At 37.7% G+C, this 23,183-nt stretch overlaps 1 protein-coding gene across 12 annotated transcripts in view; it reads left to right on the top strand.

Annotated features, from left to right (window-relative positions):
• Positions 1-23,183, top strand: part of TRAPPC9 (trafficking protein particle complex subunit 9) — a 443,292-nt gene that overhangs the window by 165,892 nt on the left and 254,217 nt on the right. Inside the window, exon 20 of one of the 12 annotated variants that reach the window (XM_064154360.1) lies at positions 7,129-7,253. The exons of the other annotated variants lie outside the window; for them this stretch is intronic. Within the exon in view, the coding sequence (XP_064010430.1) occupies positions 7,129-7,153 (25 nt within the window). The 3' untranslated portion in view covers positions 7,154-7,253. Of the gene's footprint in view, positions 1-7,128; positions 7,254-23,183 lie in introns of those variants that run through there. 12 annotated transcript variants of the gene reach the window in all.

Below are 23,183 nucleotides of genomic sequence, written 5' to 3'. Positions count from 1 at the left end.
TTAAGTCTTCCCTCTTCCAGTTTAAAACTGTTACGTCTTGTCCTGTCATTACAAGACCTTGTAAATAGTCCCTCCCCAGTTTTCCTGTAGGCCCCCTTCAGATACTGGAAGGCCACTATAAGGTCTCTTCGAAGCCTTCTCTTCTCCACGCAGAAGAGTCCCAATTCTTACAGCCTGTCCTCATAGCAGAGCTGCTCCAACACTGATCATCTTCATGCACTCCTCTGGACTCTCTCTAACAATTCAATGTCCTTCTTTTGTTGGGGGCTCTAAAACTGCACACAGTACTCCAGGTAGGGTCTGACAAGAGCAAAGGGAGAGAATCACCTCCCTTGCCCTTCTGGCCACGCTTTTTCTCTCTTTTTTTTTTTTTTTTTTTTTTTCTGTATAAGTCTCCAGAAACTAACCTTACTTTGGAAGCAATCTACTGATTCATCGCTTCTGTGAGGAAATCTTTCTCACTAAAGTAGTTCTGCTGTAACATTTTATTAGGGTCTCTGTATTTTCCCAAAATGTTTGTTTTCTTTTTTATGGGTTTTTCTTTCTTTTTCAAACTGAAATATGTCAGCTCTGCAAAAGACATGCAGAATACAAATTCTGTCAAGTTTCTGCTATGTGTGGTAAAATCCCAGTTACAGATGATCTATCTGAGATAAAACATCACCCTTTGGCAAATGAGTGCCTAACATGTAAATTATACATGCTGATCACCAAAGTTCCCTTGCAGCGTTACTGCATCAGGGAATATTTGTTCTCAGCCCTTTTATATCGAAATGGTGTTAATGAGTCAAGCATCTCCTGATGAGTTGGCAGAACTTCTGCAGCTTCAAGGAGATCTAACACCTGCTCACACCAGTGCAAAAGCTTGGTTGCTAAATTACTGAGACCACATTTAATCTATCTAAATCACAAGCTAGCATTGCTCTGTTTTTTGCAGTGTTCTCTTGAGTACATTGGTTTTAGGAGATGTACTCTTTAAAGAAATATTTTAGTGTTTAAAAGGAGAGAAGCTGTATTAAACCTTTCCACCCACACGTGTAATTTGAAATTGTAGAATCGTAGAATAGCTTGGGTTGAAAGGGACTTTAAAGATGATCTAGTCTAATCCCTCTGGCAGGATCAGGAGACACCTTCCACAAAAACATGTTGCTCAAAGTTCCATCCAACATGACTTCATACACTTCTAATGATGAGGCATCTGTGTTTTCTCTGAGTGCCTCTTGCAGTGTCTTACAACCCTTACTGTAATAAATTCTTCTTTGTGTCCAATCTACGTTGACCCTCTTTCAGTTTAGAACTGCTGCCTCTTGTCTTGCCGCTGCAGGCCCTCTCCTCATCTTTGTTGTAAGCTCCCTTTATATATTGGAAGACTGCAATAAGGTCTTCTCTTGTTCAGACTAAACAACTGCAGCACTCTTATGCTGTCCTTACAGCAGAGGTGTTCCAACATTCTGACTGGTTTTGTGGCTTGATCTGGACCCACTGGGACAGGTCCATGTCTTTCCCATGCTGAGCTCCAGACATAATACTTGAGATGGGGTACCAAAGAGTTGCAGCAGCACACACTTAATGAGTTTTTTTTTAAGAGTCCTGAAAAATGCATTTCATAGGCTACTTATGGAAACTGTCATTCTATGTGTACAGTAATGAATTAATGCAGGCATCTAATAAAGGTGCTTGTAATGGGTGGCAGTCCAGATTTCAGATTGCCTTTTTTTTCACGTGGACACTACAAATGGAAGTGAAAAGGATTTAAAAAAAAAAAGTTATTCACATACAGTATTTTTATATATGCATTTGGAAAAAAGTACTGGATACATACCTCAGGTAATTTCCAACTGGTAAAATGTATTTTGTAGACATAATGGCTGAACCACTGCATTAGGAAATAAGAAAAATTATATATTTATACACATATATATATATTTGTAAATGAATATTTATCTTTGTTTCAGAATGTCTCTTTTCACAGTACATTAAAGCTATCATAGTCTTGTAGCTATATCTTTTGGGGTACCTAGGTAAACTGTTTCACCTTTTGCTACTTGGAGTTTTTGTATGAGTTAAGAGTGAAAATAATTTTGCAGAGTAGACAAGCCATGGGTAATGTCTGTAAATCTCACTTTTTCAATTTGAATAAAACTTAGGCCGAGGTCTTAACGCTTCAGTCACCGAAGAAGTGGCAAGAGAATACAAAATTAGAAAAATGCACACATTAAAGCTCCTTGTGTAGCAGTTTACTTTCCTGCTGCTCTTTAAAAAAAGAAGATAGAGAAGAAAACAGTGTCTTTAAATAGCCTGTCAGGCTGCTGCTACATCTACTTCCTTGTCTGACAGATACTGCATTTCTCATTAATAGTACCTTGCAATTGCCAGTGGTTGCCATAGGAACTATCTCTGAGCTGTATACCTTAAATTTATCCTGACAAAGGTTATTGTGGCGATTCCTACTAATTGGCTTTTTTTTTTTTTTTTTGGCTGCTGCTATTTTTAACTCATCCCATCCTCCTCTCTTTAAGTTACATATCCTAAGTGGAATGAATTGGCAGAATGGCTGTGGGTGAGAAAATGTTTTATGGGGCAGGAGTAATGGGCAGCCAAACACAGTATTTTCTATTTCAGAGCTTGGTCAGAAAAAACTAAATCATAACTTGCAGTAGTAACTAAAATGTTACATGCTGTGCCCTTCAAATGTTTTGATGTGAAATAATATAGATGCTCTTGAAATACAGTTTTGTCTCATGCAGGCTTCTGCTGTTGTTTATTACCAAATATTAGTCATGGTGTTTATTACTAGATATTACAGTCAGCAGAGATACCAGGGAATAAGCCATATCCTGAAGACCTGAAAAGCTAATTTGAAGTAAGTCTCTTTCAAACAAGACCACACAATAAGAACAGTTTGCCTTGTGCTATATTAACACCTGGCCAGGTGCTGTATTATTGTGCATGCAGTTACCTGCCATCTGCTGGTACAGCAGGTTAAATTAAAAAGTTACTCATACGTAGGCTGATGATATCACCATTTAATTTCCTGTAGATGTTTTAGAGGACTACTGCTACAACATTTCCAGTGGCTGTGAACTCTTCAATTTAATTGCTTGTTTGACTTCAGTTACGTTTTCCAGGCTCAGGACTGAGGTGGCAAAGTGGTGACTTGATGAGCAGTACCAGAGTATTCATTTCATGGCTACAGAGTAGCAGAGAAGAACTGTTAGAGAAGGAATAGGGGGCTGTCACGCATGTTAACTTTTGATAGTGTGCAAGGAATGCTTCAATTCTGCTGAACAGTAAAAAATATGATTACACTATGATAAGGTACAAAACACAGCCATGAAGAAGGTAACATGGTAGGAGTAGATCAGACCATATTAGTAGAAAAAGTGAAGGGGCTCTGGGGTGACCTTATTGCTGTCTACAACTACCTGAAGGGTGGTTGTGGCCAGGAGGAGGTTGCTCTCTTCTCTCAGGTGGCCAGCGCCAGAACGAGAGGACACAGCCTCAGGCTGCGCCAGGGGAGATTTAGGCTCAAGGTGAGGAGAAAGTTCTTCACTGAGAGAGTCATTGGACACTGGAATGGGCTGCCCGGGGAGGTGGTGGAGTCGCCGTCCCTGGGGCTGTTCAAGGCAAGATTGGACGTGGCACTTGTTGCCATGGTCTAGCCTTGAGCTCTGTGGTAAAGGGTTGGACTTGATGATCTGTGAGGTCTCTTCCAATCCTAATAATACTGTGATACTCAACTTTTCAGTAAGGTCAAAAATATTCATGCACGTTCAACCTTCTGTTTTGCACTCAGACAATTTCTGTGTGGCAGAGATCCTCCCAAATTTGCATCCAGCAGTCATTTGACCTTCTCTTGATACATGAGAAAAACTTTTAAAACTGCACATTCTTTAAACACTGAACTTTCTTGTTTTAATATCATCATAGAATCAATCAAGTTAGAAGAGACCTCCAATCCTGATGTAGATCACCACTTAATTTCAGAGCACAGCAAACTCAAACGATGTAAAAAATGTTTATTCACTGTTCACTTCTGAAATGTTAGGTCAGATGCATTCAGTTACTTGAAATCCTAAGAATACATCCACTAGAACTTCTTCGAATAATTTAGTTTTCTTTCCATACTTCATCAACAGGAGTTTACAAAGTAGATTCATGCCTGGCAATGGAAATTTACCACAAAGCTAGAAAGATGCGTGTGAAGATTTGGAAAAAAAAAGTAAAAATTGGAGATTTGGGAATTTTCTACTTTCTCGAGGAATACGTGATGATATGTTTCATTCAGTGTTGTTTTTTTCTGGTGTTTAACTTTGACCAGGAGACTCTATCAATATAAAACCAAAATGGAAAGCTCTGGGAGATTGTCTTTGGCTTTCAGCATTTTTAATTCCCCTCATTCAGCTTGAAGGGTAAGATGGAGGGCAGCTCTATATTAAGCAGGTTGACAGGATTTATGTCTTGTTTACAGTAAGTCTGCCTTCCATATAATTTAAAATAAAGATAACAGAGCTTCGTGGCATATGAAATTGGTGTTTTGTCAGTGTTGAAGCCAGTTTGGTGTGCTTTTGTAGAAACCTCCTTTGCTTTCTTTGTGCTTTTGTTACTGCAATTCCTAACAAACTGTTGAGCTTTCTATGTTCTTGATATGTCCAAATAGGAACTGAATTCAGAACTGATATTTGCTCAATTTTTTTAAAATTCAGACATTTGGTATAATAGGTAATGAGCCAAAGTAACAAAAAAGTTTGCCTTTTTTTTTTCCCCCTCTGTATGTGATTTGGGGCCTGGAAGACAAAATGGTAAATGATTTTATGGCTGTAATTCAGCAGGAAAGTGCCAGTCTCCCTTTCTGGATTTGCTGTAGTGGGTGCACTTCAGTGCTGAATGGCTGCTGTCCAGGCCATGAAAACATGTACCAGGTCCTTGATTGTAGATGCCAAGAGTGTTACCAAAAGGTAAAGCAAAAGCCTTTGCTTGCATGCAAGCAAAGCAAACCAAGGAATTCATTCATCAGCTCTTGTCAGCAGGCAGGTGTTCAGCCATTTCCAAGAAAGCAAGGCTCTATAACACATTGCAGTTACCTGGGGAGATAAATGCTGTTACTTTTAACATCCCATCCTTCCTTCTTTCCCCAGCTTTACATACTGGTCGTGATGTCAAACTGTATAAAATATCTCTTTGGTCAGCTGGGATCAGCTGTTGCTGCTGTGTGCCTTCCCAGCTTCTTGTGCACCCCCAAACTACCTGCTGGTGGGGTGGCGTGAGAAGCAGTGAAGGGCTTGACTCTGTGTGAGCACTGCTCAGTGATAGCTAGAACATTCCTGAATTATCAACACTGTTCAGCAAAAATCCAAAACACAACACCATGTAAGCTACTCTGAAGAAAATTAACTCTATCCCTGCCATAACTAGCACAAGAGGACCAAGGGGATAATTATGCATATAACCTCTCCAGTTCTTGTCAGTAAAATTATCCCCTCTCATCTGCAGACTCCCCTCTGACACAGCCTGGAAGACTGGGCTTTGTCTATCTGTTTTGTGTTGATCTGCCTTCTTAAATTCTGTGTTCCCCAGGATAAGTCTGAGTCATTTTTGAGACCTTGGTCTGCCCAAGCCATAAAACATCTCTCTTGTCTGTGAAATAAAGGTTCAGTTTTGCATAGTGTGCCAAAAGTGTGATTATATCTGACAGTTTTAATATTTTTATTTTACACTGTGCCTGGTTTTGAATTGCACCTGTCATGGTAAAGGAAAGGTTTGTACCTACATAGTGTCGTGTCAGTAAGACATGATGGTCTTTATTATGCTGCTCTGCAAATTTGTTTATTTGTCTTCTGCTTCATATTTTGAGGGCACAGAATCAGTTTCATTTTGGGAATGATTAAAAGAAGTAAGAATCAATAAGGAATTAAATGGTCATACATCAGATAAGGCCTAATAATGATGGAGAGTTGTATTATGATTGTTTACCTTATTTTTTTCCTATTTTTTCCCTAGTTAGTGAAATGAAAGTGCAAAAATTAGAAGTCAAAGTTAGATAAAGCAGATAAATACCTAAATCAGCTGAATTGCTGCAGAGTACATGGCCCGCCATTAGTCCTCTGTTTTCTGCTTGCACTCATCAGTAGTTGCTAATTTGAAATAATTTGTTCTGAACATGCTGATATTTAGTGTCCTCATTTCTATTATTTTAGCTTTTTACATTCAAGAACACTTACTATTACATGATACAGTGGTTTCCCAAAGTAATATTGTGAATGGTCAAGGACTCAGTAGCTGTAGTAAAGACTGGACACTAATTAATTACTGTGATACTATATGTACTCTTCAAGCCTTTTCAAAACTACAGACTCAAGTCTCTTGTGAAGTGTCCTCCTGGTTTGTCAGGGAGTGTTATTGAAGGCAGCTGGTATTTGGGACTGTTGATTTGACAGGAGCTGTTGATGTTGAAGGAGGATTAACGCTTCTTTGGTAATCTTGGGTGTCAAAGGAGACGAAGAAGAATCGGTAACATGCACATTTCAAGCCCTGGTTTAAGTGCTGAGATGGGCGATAAACAGAAGGGGACACTGAAGGAAAATCTGCTTTTATAACTGATTTTTTAAATGTTTCAAGTTGTGGAGAGTTACATAGAAGAAAATTAATGGAAACAAGTGTAAAAGCTAAGAAGTGTTTTATCTTTTTAAAGAAGAGCATTTACAACTATTTAACATCATCTTGAAATGCATTGCTTACACTTTGAGGAGACCTTGAATTTCACAAAGAATGCACTATGAAAGCAGAGTAAAGAGCACATACAGATTTGATGAATTTCTAGTTGTCTGTTACTGCAACAATTGTCAATGGTTTTGTGATAGCAGAGTCAGATACATGCTTGGGTCTCAAAAAAGGAATGTGAGAATAGGAAGCTTTGCATTCCAGGTGGAGGAGAGCTATCTGCTAAGGAAGAGTTGGCAGCCCAAGGGTTGTCTCTTAAGTCTTGATGAGAGTGAATGTATGCCACCTACTGAACATGCTATTTCAAGTTCATATAACTGTTTCATAAACACTGCATGTTGTTTTGTTGCATGATGATCAGCAATGTGAGAGAATATCAAAGACTATTTTCTTTTGTTCTGAATCTAGCAAAGTCACCCTGGAGCCCATTTAGAAAGGCCTGAATGGCATCCCAAGCCTCAGTGATTCAGGATGCTTCCAGAAGATAAATGATACTAAGCCTAAAAGCACTAACTTCTATGACCTTCTCAAATAAAAAGCATACAGCTTTTTACTGTTACAGCAAATTCTTCATCTATCTGAAGTTTAGTGATGTGAGTTTCATTTGAGCTATCTTGGTGTATTATGGTTAGGTTTACTTATTACTGTCTGCACCAGCACATTGTCCTTGCATGGTAGAACTTAGCACTACAGGAAATTCCCTTTAGAACCTGGTTTCCTATTTATTAAGTGCTTCATAAATAACCTGTCTGATACAGAATATTTTTGAGTAAATTCATAACCTTAAACACTGTACTAATTCAAGCCATAGTAAGAGGCAGTTCCATAATTATTGTAATGATTGAGCTTTGTTGTTAGAACTGTCATTAGATTAAGTTCAGAGCTCACTTTGAAAGCTGCTGGGTGATTCAGAACAGCATTCTTGTACGAACTGATTTGTCTTCAGTTTGTTTTTCCCTGGCTGCTAAGGTGTTAAATTCTGCAGGCTGTTCCTCAGAGGTACATACCGGACTGTACTCAGGTGTTGACCTAGATTATGTCGCATGTCTGCCTTGTATCAGTTCTGGGTGCATTAAATAGCCATGTGTAGAAATAAGCATTATAAAATTCCTTGGGGGATGGTGGGGTGTATGTATCAAACTTTTGTGTCTCTGTTTCCTTCTCCTTCCCACTTGTTCCCCAGTTTAACCTCTCACTGCCTCAAATGAACAGATTCCTGAAGCAAAAGAAGATTCTATTCACTTCTTTCCCCCCTCCCCCTATCCTTCCCTTCAGATAACATTTTATGTAGTTGTTTGGCATAACTCATAGTTGGACATTTTGGGAAATAAATTTAAACAAATGTACAAAATGGATCTACAAGAAAACATTCAGTTTTCGTGAGGGCAAAGATAATGAGCAGGAGATGATCCCAGAGGTTCCTGTGTACTTTTCTTTTCCTCTGTATTAACATGTTTCCTGAGCTGTGCCTTACGCAGGCAATCTTTCAAGTATTTGAATGTATAAAAACAACCCAACTTTGCATAACTTCACCTGATAAATAGAAACACTTTTTTTTCAGATGACATCAATATTTATTCCTGTAAAGCAATCTTCTAAATGTGTTGTGCTGTGTTTTTCAGTCCTTGTAATGTTTGGGCATCTTTTATTTATTAGCAACTGAAAACTTTTTCCCGTTGCTTCCTAATTATTTATTAGTAAACGTATCTGGAACTGTTAGAGGATAGACATTCTGTAATAAACTTTGGAGAGACTTCTTGCCCTTCCAGTCTTATTAAGTAGCTTGAAGACAGAACTCATAATTTTATGAGTTACAATGGAGCAACCTGTTCCATCATTCAACCGCTCCTACAGTAAAAAAAGTTTCTACTATGTGTAGATGGAATTTTCCGTGGTTTGGTTATTGCCCACTGCCTCTTGTCCTTGTCACTGGTAACCACTAAGAGCAGCCTGTGGATCCATCTTCTTTGTTCCTTGCATCCCCATTTATTCACATGGATAAGATTCCCTTGAGCCTTCTCTAGATGGAACTATTCCATCTCTCTTAGCCTCTCCTCTTATGATAAATACTCTTATTCCTTAATCATCTTCATGACCCTGGGCTGGACTTACTCCAGTATGTCCGTATTGCACTTTTATTGGGGAACTGAGAATTGGACACCTGATGTGTCTCACCAGCACTGAGCAAGGAGGAATGATCATCTCTCTTGACCTCATGGCAGTGTTCTACCAAATGCAGCCCAGGATGTTGCTGGTCTTTGCTACAAGGACACATTGCTGGCACATGTACAACTTGTCCTCTAGGGCCTTTTCAGCAAAGCTGGTTTCCAGGCTGTCAGCCCCAGCCTCTACTGGTGCCTGGGGTTATTATACTGCTGGGGCAGGAATTTGTATTACATGATATATTGCCTATTGCAAATGGAAGCTGGACTCTGACCCTGGATAATCATTCCAGCTATAGGTGTTAAGTAGACTGAAGGGAAGACTAGTGATCATCCCTCTAAGTTTAAATTCAACCTGTAGCTGAAATATTTCTGTTTTGATGTAGAATGCAGTAGAGCCACAGAAGCCTGCATTTTTGTGTCTTAGGGTATGTTGATGCCAAAGGTCTTAAAAATGCTGCTGTATTTACATTAAAAAAAAAGGGAATACAAAACTGTACACTTTTTCCTTGCAATTTCCTTCTATTTGTTGTCTTATCTTTCTTCTCAATGAAAAGTTAATCATCTGTTGATTTGGGATGTCAGCTCAAACATCATTCCTTTTGTTTTACTTAATATTTTTCAGTGTTGGACTTCAATACATACCTTATTGTTTCAATCCATTAGGATTAGTGATAGGTATGATATGAAGAGATTTTCATTAGAATGTGACTGAGCATCTCCCTATCACAAATGCAACAGTAGACCACTTCAGAACTCTTTTCAAAAGTTACCAATATTCAATTTAGAGTTTCCAGTTTAGAAGAACATCTTGACTTGCAGGAAGCATGAGGTAATTCTGTTTCCTTATAAGCAATTAGTCTGTAGTTGACTGGTATTCTAAAGCTTACCTGTGGGATGCTGCAACTTACATTTTCTTCTCAGAGATGAGATTGTCTTTTAATTTTGCTTTCTGTCCCGGCTTCTGGGAGTGCTACATTAACCTCACCTGATGTTTAGTGAATGTTCTACCAATAAAGAAAGGAAATGGAATTTTGACATCTTGTGGAAAGCGTTGTTTTCTGAGTTTCAGTTAACAGTAAATAAACCCAGTATTCTCCAGTGAGAGTCATTTATGTCTATTACGTTAAGAAAAAAGTTTTGAGAATGTATTTGCTCCTTAAATATTTCGTTATGATTTCCACACACATGAATATATGATATTTCTTATTTTATTTTTAATACAGCATTGGTTATTTTACCAGAAACAGTATCATAATGAATAAAAACAAACTACAGATTTTGATCTGGCATTATTAAGTTGGTGATACTTTTTGTCCTGAAATGTGCTAGAAGAATTTTGTTACTATACAGCAAACAAACTGAATTTATTTTGACACGCATTGGTGTTTGACTGGGTTGTTGTTCTTCCAGGTTGTGATTGCCAAATTCACCTCATTTAATTTAATATGTAATTCTTAAGGCATGCTGTGATTTGTCCCAGGAGATTATTCATTCAGACAGCTGAAAGGAAATTCTTAAATAGAAAGAAAAAAATGGTTTAGTCTCAGTGGTTTGCTTTAGCTTGTATTACCCAAACTTAACCATTCTTATCAGTAACATTGAAGCTGAAAATCAAATATAATTACTGAGGAAAGTAATTTTTTTTTAGCTTTAGCTAAAACTATGAAAGATCCTCAGGACATGACAGTGGTGTATCTATTTTTAAGAGAGCATTGCTATTTAATGAAATGCTGAGCCCAGGGAATGCAGTCAAGGATAATCAGAGGCACTTATCACCTTTGACAGGCTGCAGTATGTCTTTTGGCTTTGTTTCAGCCCATGACTTCTTACTGTGGTCATCAAATACTTTCTCTGCCCATTTGTAGGGAAAACATTGAAGTTTGAGAGATGCAGAGTGTGAAAAAAAATGTAGCTAGAGGGAATGGGAGAATGCTTGAAACACCAGTTTTGAAATATTTAGACTCCTAGAACAAGAGGTTAAACTTTCAGTAGGATTGACTTAATCTTTTGTGAGTTAGATAAACTTGACTTGATGCAGAGAGATTGCAGACCTTAAATTGTTTAATCACTTCATGGGTGTTCAGAGAACACTTACTGATGATGGCCTCATTAGATTGTTTTTCAAGATCTTCAGAGAGGAGCTCTCTTGTGCTATGATAGTTTACAAAGTGTAAGCCTACTACAGCAAAAAAAAAAAAAAGGAAGTCTGAGCCCCTGTCATTATCACTATTTCCACTATGGTTTTGAACTCTGAGAAGTATGAAGTATGTTGAAGTAATGGCTGTGGTGTGATACATCTAATATAGTCTCTGTAATGGATGTTATTAATTAATGCAAGATGGTATTTTTTCAAAATTAATATTTTTAATTAATTTTGATATTCAGGACTCTCTCACTACCTGCCCATTAATTTTTTTAATGATAATGAGGTTCTGTGCAACAGTCATGAAAATATTATACAAAGGAATAACTGGATCTAGAATAAATAACTAGCAGTAATACATTAAACTCAATTGAACTGGGAGAAGTTCTTGTGGTAAATATACCACTTGCCTACTAGATGGACTCAAGAGAATCCTCTCTGTTTAAGACAGAAGGCTAGGATTTGATTAGATTCAATTACAGAGTTTGCTAAAGATTTACTAAAGAGGCTTTGAGTATTTACTCACAAAAATATTTCCAAACTCACGGAGCTGACTACAACTTCCAGATGGCACCCAAATGCTTGCAGTGAATTATATTGGTGTCTTGCTAGCCTTCAAGGCTTCTGGTCTTCCCAGGCTCTTAGCAGGGGTGCTGAGAGAAAGCAGACGATCTCTGACCTGGTTTGTCTTCCTTTACTGCGGTTGCTTCTCCCACCAACAGAAGGAGAGAGAGCAGACAAGCCAGGACACATTCAGGCCTATTTTGGCCTGTGTAGGCCTTCCAAGACAGTTTCTACCAGGAATTGGAGAAGAAACCATTAGAAGATCCACTTGGACAAAGTTTATGATGTAGTGTGGTCAGCTTTGTACATGTTTCATAGATTTATTGAATGGTTTATGTTGGAAGGGAACTTAATAGAGGAAATTATTCAGTCCTGTGTTCATCTCCATGGCCATCCTCTGGACCCTCTCCAGTAGCTCCATGTCCCTCATATGCTGGGGCACGGAACTGGATGCAGTATTCTAGGGGGGTCCTCATGAGAGCAGGGAATAGAGGGGGGGAAACACCTCCCTTGTCTTGCTGGTCACACTTCTTTTGATGCATCACAGGCTATGGTTGGCCGTCTGGGCAGCAAGTGCACATTGTCAGCTCATGTTGAGTTTGCCATCAACTGACAACCATGGGAAGTTCTTCTCTAGACTGCTCCTGGGCCACTCTTCACCCACTCTATATTCGTGCTTGTGATTGCCCCAACCCAGGTATAGGACCTTGCACTTGGCCTTGTTGAACTTCATGAGGTTGGACTGGGCCCACCTCTCAAGCTCTCCCAAGACCCACTGGGTGACATCTCTCCCCTGTAGTGTGTCAGCTGGACCACACAGCTTGATATAATCCACAAACTGGCTGAGGATGCACTTAACACCACTGTCCATATCACTGATAAAAATGCTATACAGCACTGCTCCCAGTTGTATTGAATCACGTTCATAAAGCATGCTAGACTACTTTAGCTGGTTAAATACTATGGTTTCTGCTTTGACACGTCTCAGATATGTTTATCTTCATTCTGCTTTAGTGTATATCAAGTGAAGAGCGGATGGGACATGACCAAAGTTTAATTTCAGTTAATACATTCAAATAAGTATGCTGTGACCACCAGTAGGATGGTTCACTGATGAGAATTGCGTGTTTGAGGTTGCTCCTACATCTCAAGCTGTTTTACCTTGAGTGTAACTTGGTATAAGTTGGCCCTGAAGAACTGTGCAGAAATAACTGTGAGTCAGTGGCAACACCTTCACTTCTGTCAGTAGTATTTTCCTAATTGGAAGCTCTTTGTAAATCTTTAGTTCTTTATGTCTGCTGCTTCTGACCTTGCATGTAGGGAGCTTGGCTATTTTTAGACTGTTTGTGAATATATTAATGTGACACTGACTTTTTCACATTTGTAAAGCCAAGTTGCTTCTTTTAAACAGTGTTAAAGAGGTAGTGGTCATGGTTTGGTAGTTAAAGTTGAAATATTTTTTGCAATTAAAAGTTGAGATTTATCCTTTTGAGCTCTGCACTGACTTAATGATTCAATACAACTGTGTGTTTGCTGGGAAGTGATTTCTGGCTGCCTTGCTCTGGTTGTGTGGATTTCTCCTTTAAAAAGACCAGGTGTAATTTGTACTATGCATAAATAGCATTTATGCTATTTTTTCCTGCTTTAACAGACAATCATTCTTAAAAACGATTCAATTTCAGGCAAAGCCCTGAAGCTCAGTGTGCCTACAATAGTCTGTAGGCTATAGGTTGTTTGAGTTTGTATTTTATAGTAATCAGTCATTTAGCCTACAGACTATAGGTTGTTTTATCTTGTAGTCTATAGCAGTCAGCAATTTAGCCTATAGATTATAGGTTGGTTTAGCTTGTAGTCTATAGCAATCAGTAATGTAGCCTACAGACTATATCAATCAGCAATTTAGAGCAGATTGGGGGAGGGAAAAAAGATACTTTAGTCCCGCATTAATCACTGTATTTGCAATAAATTCTCTATTAAAACTTAGTCCAGAGAAAGACTGATGTATAACGTACTAGTACAGGAACAGTTTCACCATGCAATGGCTTGCATTTTGTCTTTCTAAGTTTTTCCCCATGATGGAATTGTGAGAAGCTTGACTTGGAACCTCGTCAAATATCTTGCCGCTTCTGCACACATTATTTATGAAAGTCTAGGATCTTCAGGTATTTTTCTATTAATGGAAACAGGCTGTGGAAATAATGCTTTATAGCAACTACATCTGTTCTCTTTGTAGCATTTTATTTTTTGTTGTTTAAGTAAATAGAGTTGTTCTTCCTTTGATTTCTCTGTGTACGCTGTGTGTTTCTAACGAAATATTTCAACTTCTCTGTGGTACCTCCTAAAGGAGACTTCACCTACCTGGGTCATTCTTAGCATGATGCTGCAGCTGTGTTTTTCCAGTTTCCTTGCTGTTCCTTTTAGAAGGCCTTACTACAGGCCTGTTAGGTCACGGTGTTCTTTAGTGACCCCCTGTGTTTCACAGTTCCAAGGAAGTCTCAGTCTTTCCCTGGAACATTCACAGCATTAGAGTTTCCAGGACTTTCCAAGGACATCTTGGAAAGTTTTTCTTGGTAATGCTATTACTTTCTATTGCCTTAATAGAAGTATATCATCCATGTGCTTGAATTATTCCATCCATAAAGTGCTATTTACTACAAACTTGTTGTTACAGTCAATATACTGAATGAAGGCAAAGCTATGTCACTGCTGTGTCACAGGTTGATGCGGAGGGCATGTCCTGCAGCTTACACACTATTTTCTCAGAATTGTAAGAGACAAAATACTCTGCCAACGAGAAACCCCATTGTGGAAGAGGTGGAGAAGAGGGTGATACAGTTCCTTGCGCTTAATGACTGCCTCTGAGGCTTGAACTAACTTCACAAAAGCTGTTACTTTTTTTTTCTCTGACCCTCTAATCTGGCTTCAGCAAGGATCTTTATCTTTACAGGGGAATTGTCAATCTCCCTTATCTGCTTTGGCTGAAGGACTATTTTTATGGTTCAAGTTAAATATGGAAACTGGTCTTGAAATATTCTATCATTTCATAAGAAAAGCTGGTCCCTCCTTACACACCTTCTGAAGGCTGTGCTTTTCGTATTTTCCTGTGTAAATAGAATCAAACTTTCATAGGTCAAGATCATTCTGTTTCATGGAGGTCTCTGCACCAGTAGATATGTACACTTCAAGTTAAGCACAGAGGTTTTTATCGTACTTCAAACAGGTACAAAGATTCTTAGAGGTGATTGTGCAGCTGTTTCCTTTGCTAAAGTTAATTTGAGCCATGTTTTTTGTTTGATGGTGAGACTTGGTCAGCATCTGAAAAGCAGTGGTGCCTTTCATCTTTAGCCCTTCCCTGTTATGGTTTTTCCCTGCTTAGGACATAAAACCTCTAATGCCTTGAAGTTCTGGGCTCCTTTTCTATCAGCAGTGATCACATTGCAGGTCCTGATGAGTGCTAATAGGACTGTGTGGTGTGAAGTCAGGAGACTTGTATAAAATGAAGCATGAAGCATTTTGATTACTTGGAGTAAGTTCTGGCTTTCAGATGAAAAGCTGACATCCAAGATAATCTCATTTACTTTATTTTCAACATCAAATATGTCTTGAATTCCATTTGTGTTGGATCCCAACAAGATACTTGACTGCTGTGATTGCTGTGCTGGCCCAGATCAGATAGGTTTCTAGTTCACTGACTCTAGTTTCTGATTCACTGATTGTAACTCATGATGGATGCTTTCCCTCAATTCCAGGTCTTACTGAAAATACATTAGGAGGAATGCACTGAAGCTGCAAAACTAATTATAGTCATATTATCATGACTAAGTTTTCCAGTACCTGTACCCAAAGTTCAGATCAAATGTCTGTGGTCTGGAGAGTATTTCTTCATTTGAGTGTTTCATAGAGCTACAACGAGTACAGGTACAAACTCTTTAGAGTTTGCAATTAGAAGAGTCACCTGAATTCTTCCTTTATTTTTTTAGTTTGGTTTGGACAATAGAAAAGCTGAAGAGGGTGAGGGAAATGTGCTGTTGGGTTTTGGGTAGTTTTCTAGCAGTGTGAATGGGTCATGACTTGAGTGAGTTCAAAAGTGAGGTGGTAAGGCCAAATAAGTAGCTTGGGTCACATAGTTGAGTGGAACCAATATCCAAACACTCAGGTTCACCAGTACTTCTTTAAAGAACATTCATATTTTGATGAATAACCTTCTTTTTCCAGATTTATAAGTGATAAAACCTGCTTAGCCACTGGAGTGGGAGAGTGTGATAAAGGGTTTCTTTATAGTCTTTTCTATGGAGACCTTAACTGTATTCTAATTATTTGGCCAAATTCTGATCTTCCTTTACTCTTCCTCTTCTTTTGGCACAGCAGAGACTTTGGAAAACTTTATTATTGCTAATGAGAAATGGAAAAAAAGATTATAACTTAATAATCTGAGTGTGGGAACTAAAAGACTGGAAAGGAGGAATTAAGTGATAGATAAAAAAAAAAAAGATTTGGAGTCACTGACCCAATAAATGGTAGAATAGCTTTTTAGGATAAAAGTGCACATTAAAAAGGATTAATATCCCTCAGGTTAGCTCAGTGTAAACAGCGAGGATTTATGGTCAGTGTAAACAGTGAGGATTTATAGGCTGAAGTTTTGCCTAAAAATTTGTCTGTGTTTTTGTAGTAAAACCTCGCATTCTGAAAAGTAATCTTAATTATTAATAGAGCAATGTTTGAGAGCAGATTATTTCTTCATTGAAATAAACAGGCTGCATCAAAACACAAAGTGTTTTTGTCCTGTGATAGTAGACCCACATCTCCTAAAGCTGTTTAAATGAGTATTTTTCTAGAAAGACTGATGACCATAAAAATCATGAAACAATGATAATTTTTACCCTTAGAAAAGAAATGCATTATTAAATCTATTGAACCTTGGAAAAAATGGCAGTAAAGGGATGCAGCAACATCAGTAGGTTTAGTAAATATTTCATCATTATCAATTCCATGCAATTTCATATCTTCGGTTTGGTATTTTTTTTAATGTATATAATACATATTATTCTTTAAAGTGTTTTAGTTTTAGGTACTTGATCAGATCTTACTATTCCAGATCCTGACATGACTGCAACAATTTAGTTGCATTTGCCCTCTGAATTCAGTTTCAATTTATTCCTAAGCATTACACTCTGTATCATGTATCACTTGTTATTCAGTGGAAGAAAAAGCAAATTACATGTGTAAAAAGAATTGAAAGGTGAAAATGAAGAAGTTCAGAAACCTTAACTTAAAAGATGAGAGAGCGTATATTGTGAGCTGTGTCCTGTTTTTCACTTGAATTTGGACTTAAGTCATTGAGATGTTTCTTAAAATATCTGTAGTCTTAAATAATTGATTGTGCTGTGTTCTGTAAATAATGCTCTAACCTTATTAATATATTTTATGTGACTCGCAAGGAGCCTTTATCTCATCCTACAGCAACACTGGTGTGCCCAACAGCATCAGGCACAGTGGATGCATCATACTTTGCCAATACTTCCTTTTTCTCCCCTCTGCGTATTGGTGGAAAGATATCTTGAGATGGTCATAACTAGCAGCTTATTTTGACTTTTACTTATTTTTCTTCTTAATATACCATGACTTGAGTAGGACAGGATTTAATTAAGAGTCATGACCTCTTAACATGAAGTAGAGACTTTCCTGAAAGTAAATTATGAAGTGAGAAGTGAGTGATGGTGAAACAGTGGAAACAGGTAATAAATGCATATATGCAGGCTTTAATTGTAGAATTTAAATCTAGATGAGGAATATTCTTATGCCAATTATTGTTTGTTTCACATGCTGTTCTTTGTGGGTTTGAAGTCAATTTCTGTTTTGTGTTCTCTTGTATGTAGTTGTTAGATCTTCTTTTCTGGATAGACCTGGCCATCTGTAATTTTTAAGGAGAGCTTCTTTTATCTAGCATCATCTGAGAGGCTGTGCAGACTGGACTCCTGTGCAATGATACTCTCAGGCACACAGTGACACTAGACAGTTGGTTATGTCTGTACTATTTGTCCTGAAAACATGCTCGCCAAAACAAGCCCTGCTTTTTGTCCTTTTTATTGCCTCTTGCTATTCTCAGAGCTACAAGCGCCCACACAAACTCACTTATTTTGTCTTGTGCACAAGAACCGAGTTACACAAATAATTAAAGTAATAATAAAATCCTTCTATTTTCAAAATAAGCTATTTGTTTGTTACTTTTTTATTTTCCTGAGGCAATTCAAGTGGCTTTTTTTTTCCAGCCTGCATTTTCATACTGTTCAATTGAGAGAGCAAAGTCACTTTATTTCTTTTCCAAGTCTTCCATTTTAGTTTGTGTACATGTATGAAATAAACAATAAACTGATATTTCCAGTAATAATAATATTTTAACCAGGGTTTCTAAGCTTGCTTTGTACATGTATTCCAATAGGATAGGAACTTTCTTAGAGACAAAAGGTCAGATTTGCTATTGAAATGTTGGTGTCTAAAGAAATGTAACATAAAAAGAGATAGATTAAAAATTAATTATTGGAAATACTTGAAGGAAAATACTGATTTGGCTTGGAGTACACAAATTCTCCCAGGTTTGTGAAACTGTTTGCCTTCCTTGTTTGCTGAACAATTGCAGAATTAATTTAGTTGCAAAAGGCAATTTGTACTTAGAGTTGTTAATCCGTATTCTATATTCTCAGCTAGATGAACAATTACTCGTTTAGCTAAATCCTGTTTTATTCTTAAAATGGAGAGAAGATGCCTTGCTTGTTGACTGGTTTAGACAATTTTCATAAAGGAAAAGTGCAGACAAATATCATAGGGAGAAGTAAGTGTTGCTCCTCCTCCTTCTCTGGAATTGGTAGCCCAGGAGAGTCTCTTATTATCTTGCCCTTTGGAATATGTTTTCATCCCAGCCTGCATGCTTGCTCCAGAAGTAGCTGCTGGACCATAGCACCTGTGTAGTGGCACAAGGGCACAGCTCCAGGCAGTCATGATGCCTGCAATGAGGCAATGTTTGCCTCAATGCCAGGAATGGATAGAGATGAAGAGCCTAAAATTTTGTAAACGAGAATAGTTTGCACTGCGTTTTTACTCTTCCAATGCCCAACATTATTCTTTTTGATGTTTGTGACTCCAAGCCAGAATTATCCCTGCTTATTGCCATTCACATTACCGTTGGCAGTTAAGGTGGTGATTTGAGATAGTGATTTCCTATGTTCTGTGATAGTGTATGGATTTATGGAGAACAGACCGATTGAAAAAATGTGTGTAGCTAACTATTCAAAGGATTTTACAGGTGAAAAAACCCCTACTCTTCTGTGACTTCATACTCAATTATGCATCATTACACTCAGGTATATTTAGGAAGAAATGCTGCAATTTAGCCCATTTCCTACCACCTGGAAGTAACTTAATTTACACTTAAGAAAACTGCTCTTTTTAGTAATATTAAAACTCCTAGTATACCATTTTAGTGACATGTCATGCAACGTGCCATGTACTGATTAGAGTCAGGTTTTGTCCTTTTTGGGAAATAAACCTAATGTAGCCCAGTCAAAGAATTTCATTTAATTACATGTGTAATACAACTCTCTGTCTTTTACTTAATTGGTCTCGCCTACGTTGTTTCTGCCTATTAGATGATAATTTAGCAATTTCCAATTTGTATATCCCCAAGGGAGGCTCAGTGGAAATAAATGGGAGTAAAAAAATCTCTGCAGCTTTATTCTTCCATTTACTACTTGGTGGTGTCTCTTTTTGGGTTGTACGGGAGAAATGTAAATTAATAAAGAATAAAAAAAAGGAAATCTTTATACAAAAGAGCTTAATTTCAGAACTAAGGAGATCTTGTAATCTTTGCTTACTATAGTTACAGTATTATTTACTTAGTATAGGACATATAAACCCTATTTTAATAATACACATTTACAGTTTTAATAATCCATTTATTCCTGTATAATTGAATAAGCCAGAGAAAATCAGCACATTTTAGGCTGTGGATTCTAGGAAGGTTTATAAAACTACTACCTAGGTGCGGGGTACAGTTCATCTGATAGACGTAACTGTCATTTGGGAATAAGCTGATTCTGGGATTTTCTGTGTTAATTTGGTCTCTGTAAATGGAAAATATTACTTTTTTTCCCCCTCCCCACCCCACCACCCCCTAAACTATCAAATTGGTCTAACACTGTGTTTGTGGATCTTATGCCCAAGTATTTGTTTGGAGGTTTTGGCTTCTTTGCAGGAACTGGCAACTATGTGGGACAGGATGGTTTACAAAACAGAATTCTAGTGATCTATCTACAGGTGAATTTCGTATCCCTTGATTTGAAATCTCTGGAAAGTTCAGATCTCTGTAAATGAAAATCTGTAGATTTTTTTTCTTCTTTCTAAGACTGGAGAAAAGACAGGTTTCAGTTACTCAGCCTAAACCTAGATGTGCCTACTTCTGGTTTTATTTTAGTCAAAAGAATCTAGTCAGAGTGGAGGCTATATGTATTTTTCATGAAAGTGATTGCTTTCTAATTTGGTATGTTTGAATTTTACCTTGCAGTTTGCATTTTTGTTTTCTAAAGGAAGAATTGTTTTGAAGAATTTTAGATAGCAGTATGCTGAGCCGTGTTTATCTATGAAGGAATACTACAAAGAAACAGAGATTCAGGGACTTGTAATTTTTTTAGTCCATAAAATTTAGAATTAGATGACTGAAAAGACTTTACAAATTTACAGTTTAAAAGGAAATCACCTTCAACGTTTTTGTGTCTTAAACTGCTACCAAAGCACCTTTAAAATACCAGGTTAATTTCTTGTGTGAAATATTTTTTCTCAGTTTATGAAGCACTGAAAAGATTAATCTATAAATATGTATATTTAAAGTTAAATACTTTTAAAGTGTAATTTCAAGTATACATTAGTGAAATACGAAAAATTAATACAGCTCCTTTAATCCTGATAGGATAGTCCTCATAGTAAGAAGAATACTTTCTCTTCAAAATCAGGAAAACTAAAACCAGTTTAGTACCACATAAAAAATATCTTCACTTGAACTTCTAACTGAAAGGTGATAACTGGGTTGGGTTGCTGTAGAATGTTCTTCATCTGCATAATCTGTGCTCAGCATGATAACATAGGGTCTTCTGAAATTCTATCAGAACAGACACCAATACTTGACTGCTTATGATGTAACATTTGTAATCTCCATTCCCTCCACTTTCTCCAAATGTAGTGAAGAAGTCTGTTCTCAGATAGAAAATTCCTGTATATGAAAATTCTGAGAATTACTTTATTAGTGGCACATTAGCTGCATATTCTACAAAGTCATCTCAAATATGACTTAGCTCATAGGTGAAAATTTCCTTGCTAAAATCCAAACTGCTACGTTCAAACTATTTCTGAACCGTAGGAAGAAAGAGTAAAAAGCCCTTTGATCTCATTTGGTTTTAATGGGATTTTTAATGTGTTTTAGTTCTTTGAAGATGGTTGTGTCATGGCCTGGACATTAGGCAGGCACACAAACAGGGCTGCACAATCGATTGTATATAATGTGTGGTTTCTAGCACTCTAATTAGACTGCTGTGGGCACATGCTCCAAAATGAGGACTTTTCCATGTAATAATGAACTAAATACCAGATTTCTAGCTGCAGTTTTGAGATCTGAGGCTTTTGGCCATTTGGATTCACTGCCCTTTCCCATGGAAGCTCAAGCCCACAGGTCACTGATTTAAGAGAGCAACTGAGCAGATATTTGATAAGATATGGGAAGTGTTGGCACGAAATAGTATTTTAGATCTATGTTTATTTTCTGCTATAAGACAAATCAGACAACTAATGCAGCACATTAATATGTGGGACAAAGTGTGCCAAGGTAAGTCAGTGTAAACATTATGAGAAGCAAGTAAAGACAGTCTCAGCACTGTATACTGCTGAAGCTGGATCCAGCACTGCCAAAGGCTGCTTAGGTGGTTAGCGGTAGAAGAAATGTCTTGGTTTTTTTACCATTGTTTCTTGGGTGGAGGGGAAGTGCTTTCAGGCCATCACGTTAATATTTAGGAAGGATTTCACCTGGCAAAAAATAGTAACACCCATGTGGACTAGGTTGCTTGAGAGAGTTTGTTTTCTGGAAATATTTTTTTTTCTGAGCATGCTTCTGAACACCTTTAGGTGTTACTGGTGGAGGAAGCATTAAATAAACTTCTCACGTACCTTTTGAGAAGAGAACTGTTTAGGTGAAAATTGTGTGTGCATGTGTGTGAGATCTGTAAAATTTTTATGAGTGCCAAGCAGTTTAGTGCTGTGGATCTTGTACACCTTCTCAGGTGAAGCTTACTCACGCGGACATGAGACTTAGCCTGATGAAAGCTTCTGGTGCCCCCACCTCATGTTTGTGAATGTTATTCCCAGTACTAGTTACAAACTTAGATCTGCAGATCAAAATTCGTGGACCATGCTGCTACAGTGTGAGATGTTTGCTGTGGTGCTGGTGCTTTGATTTCTTAAACTGATTATGTCCTGACTGTCCTCCAACTTTGTGGGCTAGTTTAAGTATGGTCTCACAAAACTTGCTTCTGGGACTTGAGAGTCTGTAATAAAATCTGTATAACTCCTTTACATACCAGAAGAATCAATGATACTGTAACAAACATTTTAAAGTCTGGAGACTCGGCTAACTTTAACAGAAGACTTAAGGGACTAATCCAAGGAGCTCTCTGAACAGCTATTGTATCTTTAAGAAATCATGAAAATATGAAGGTCCCTCTGTGATAGATGTATACAGGTGGATAGAAGCATACATCTGGGAAGGGAATTGTTCAGGAAAATGGTGACTCAGAAAAGAGTTTAGTTATCACAGCAAATCATCTTGAGGTGAACTACTGCAGTGCTGTGGGAAATGGGCAAATGTTATCTTTGTATAAAAAGAGAGACAAGCAAGTAGATTTTAAATTAATGATTCACTGTGAATATGAAGTCTAATGGAATCTTGAAGTGGCAGTCCATAGGGAAATGGATGCACTTGCACAATAAACATTCATGCATCCTGTCATTTTACCCCCCAAATGTATGAATCACTTCCTTTATTGAAAAGTTCAGGTGAAACTCTGCATCACTTCATTTCCTCTAGTGTAATCACAGAAATGGACTGGTTGGTTTATGAATGAATTCTCAGTGGTGTAGGCTGTTCTGGTGTTTTAAGCCCTTCCTGAGTGTCTTGGTGCCCTGTGTGGATCCCACACAGACCTAAGGCCATTCCACTTGCGTGCCATGGGACCAGCAACAAACATCATTGTTGGGACAGGATACAGATCATGCTGTGAAATGATCTTAGGGTGATTCTTGAATACAGTACTCTTTACCAGTGTCTTCAGTTCCAGTTTATGGTTTTCAGACTTGGAGTTAGGAATTAAAAAGCTAGATTCTCAGCATGCATGCTGCAATCTCATTTAAACAGAATATTTGTGAAGCTAAGTATCCCTTAGTGCTATTCCTTTTTGAAGTATTACATTGTGGGCAGTGCAACTATTCTTTCCTAGTTCAACTTTTTATCATCTGAAATGTTTTGGATCAGATAAGTATAAGCTGCTGAGTTTTAC

Source organism: Pogoniulus pusillus, chromosome 14 (genome assembly GCF_015220805.1).
Source record: "Pogoniulus pusillus isolate bPogPus1 chromosome 14, bPogPus1.pri, whole genome shotgun sequence".
Lineage (NCBI taxonomy): Eukaryota > Metazoa > Chordata > Aves > Piciformes > Lybiidae > Pogoniulus > Pogoniulus pusillus.
The sequence above is the reverse complement of the archived record's forward strand: the minus strand, read 5'-3'. Positions and strand labels throughout refer to the sequence as shown.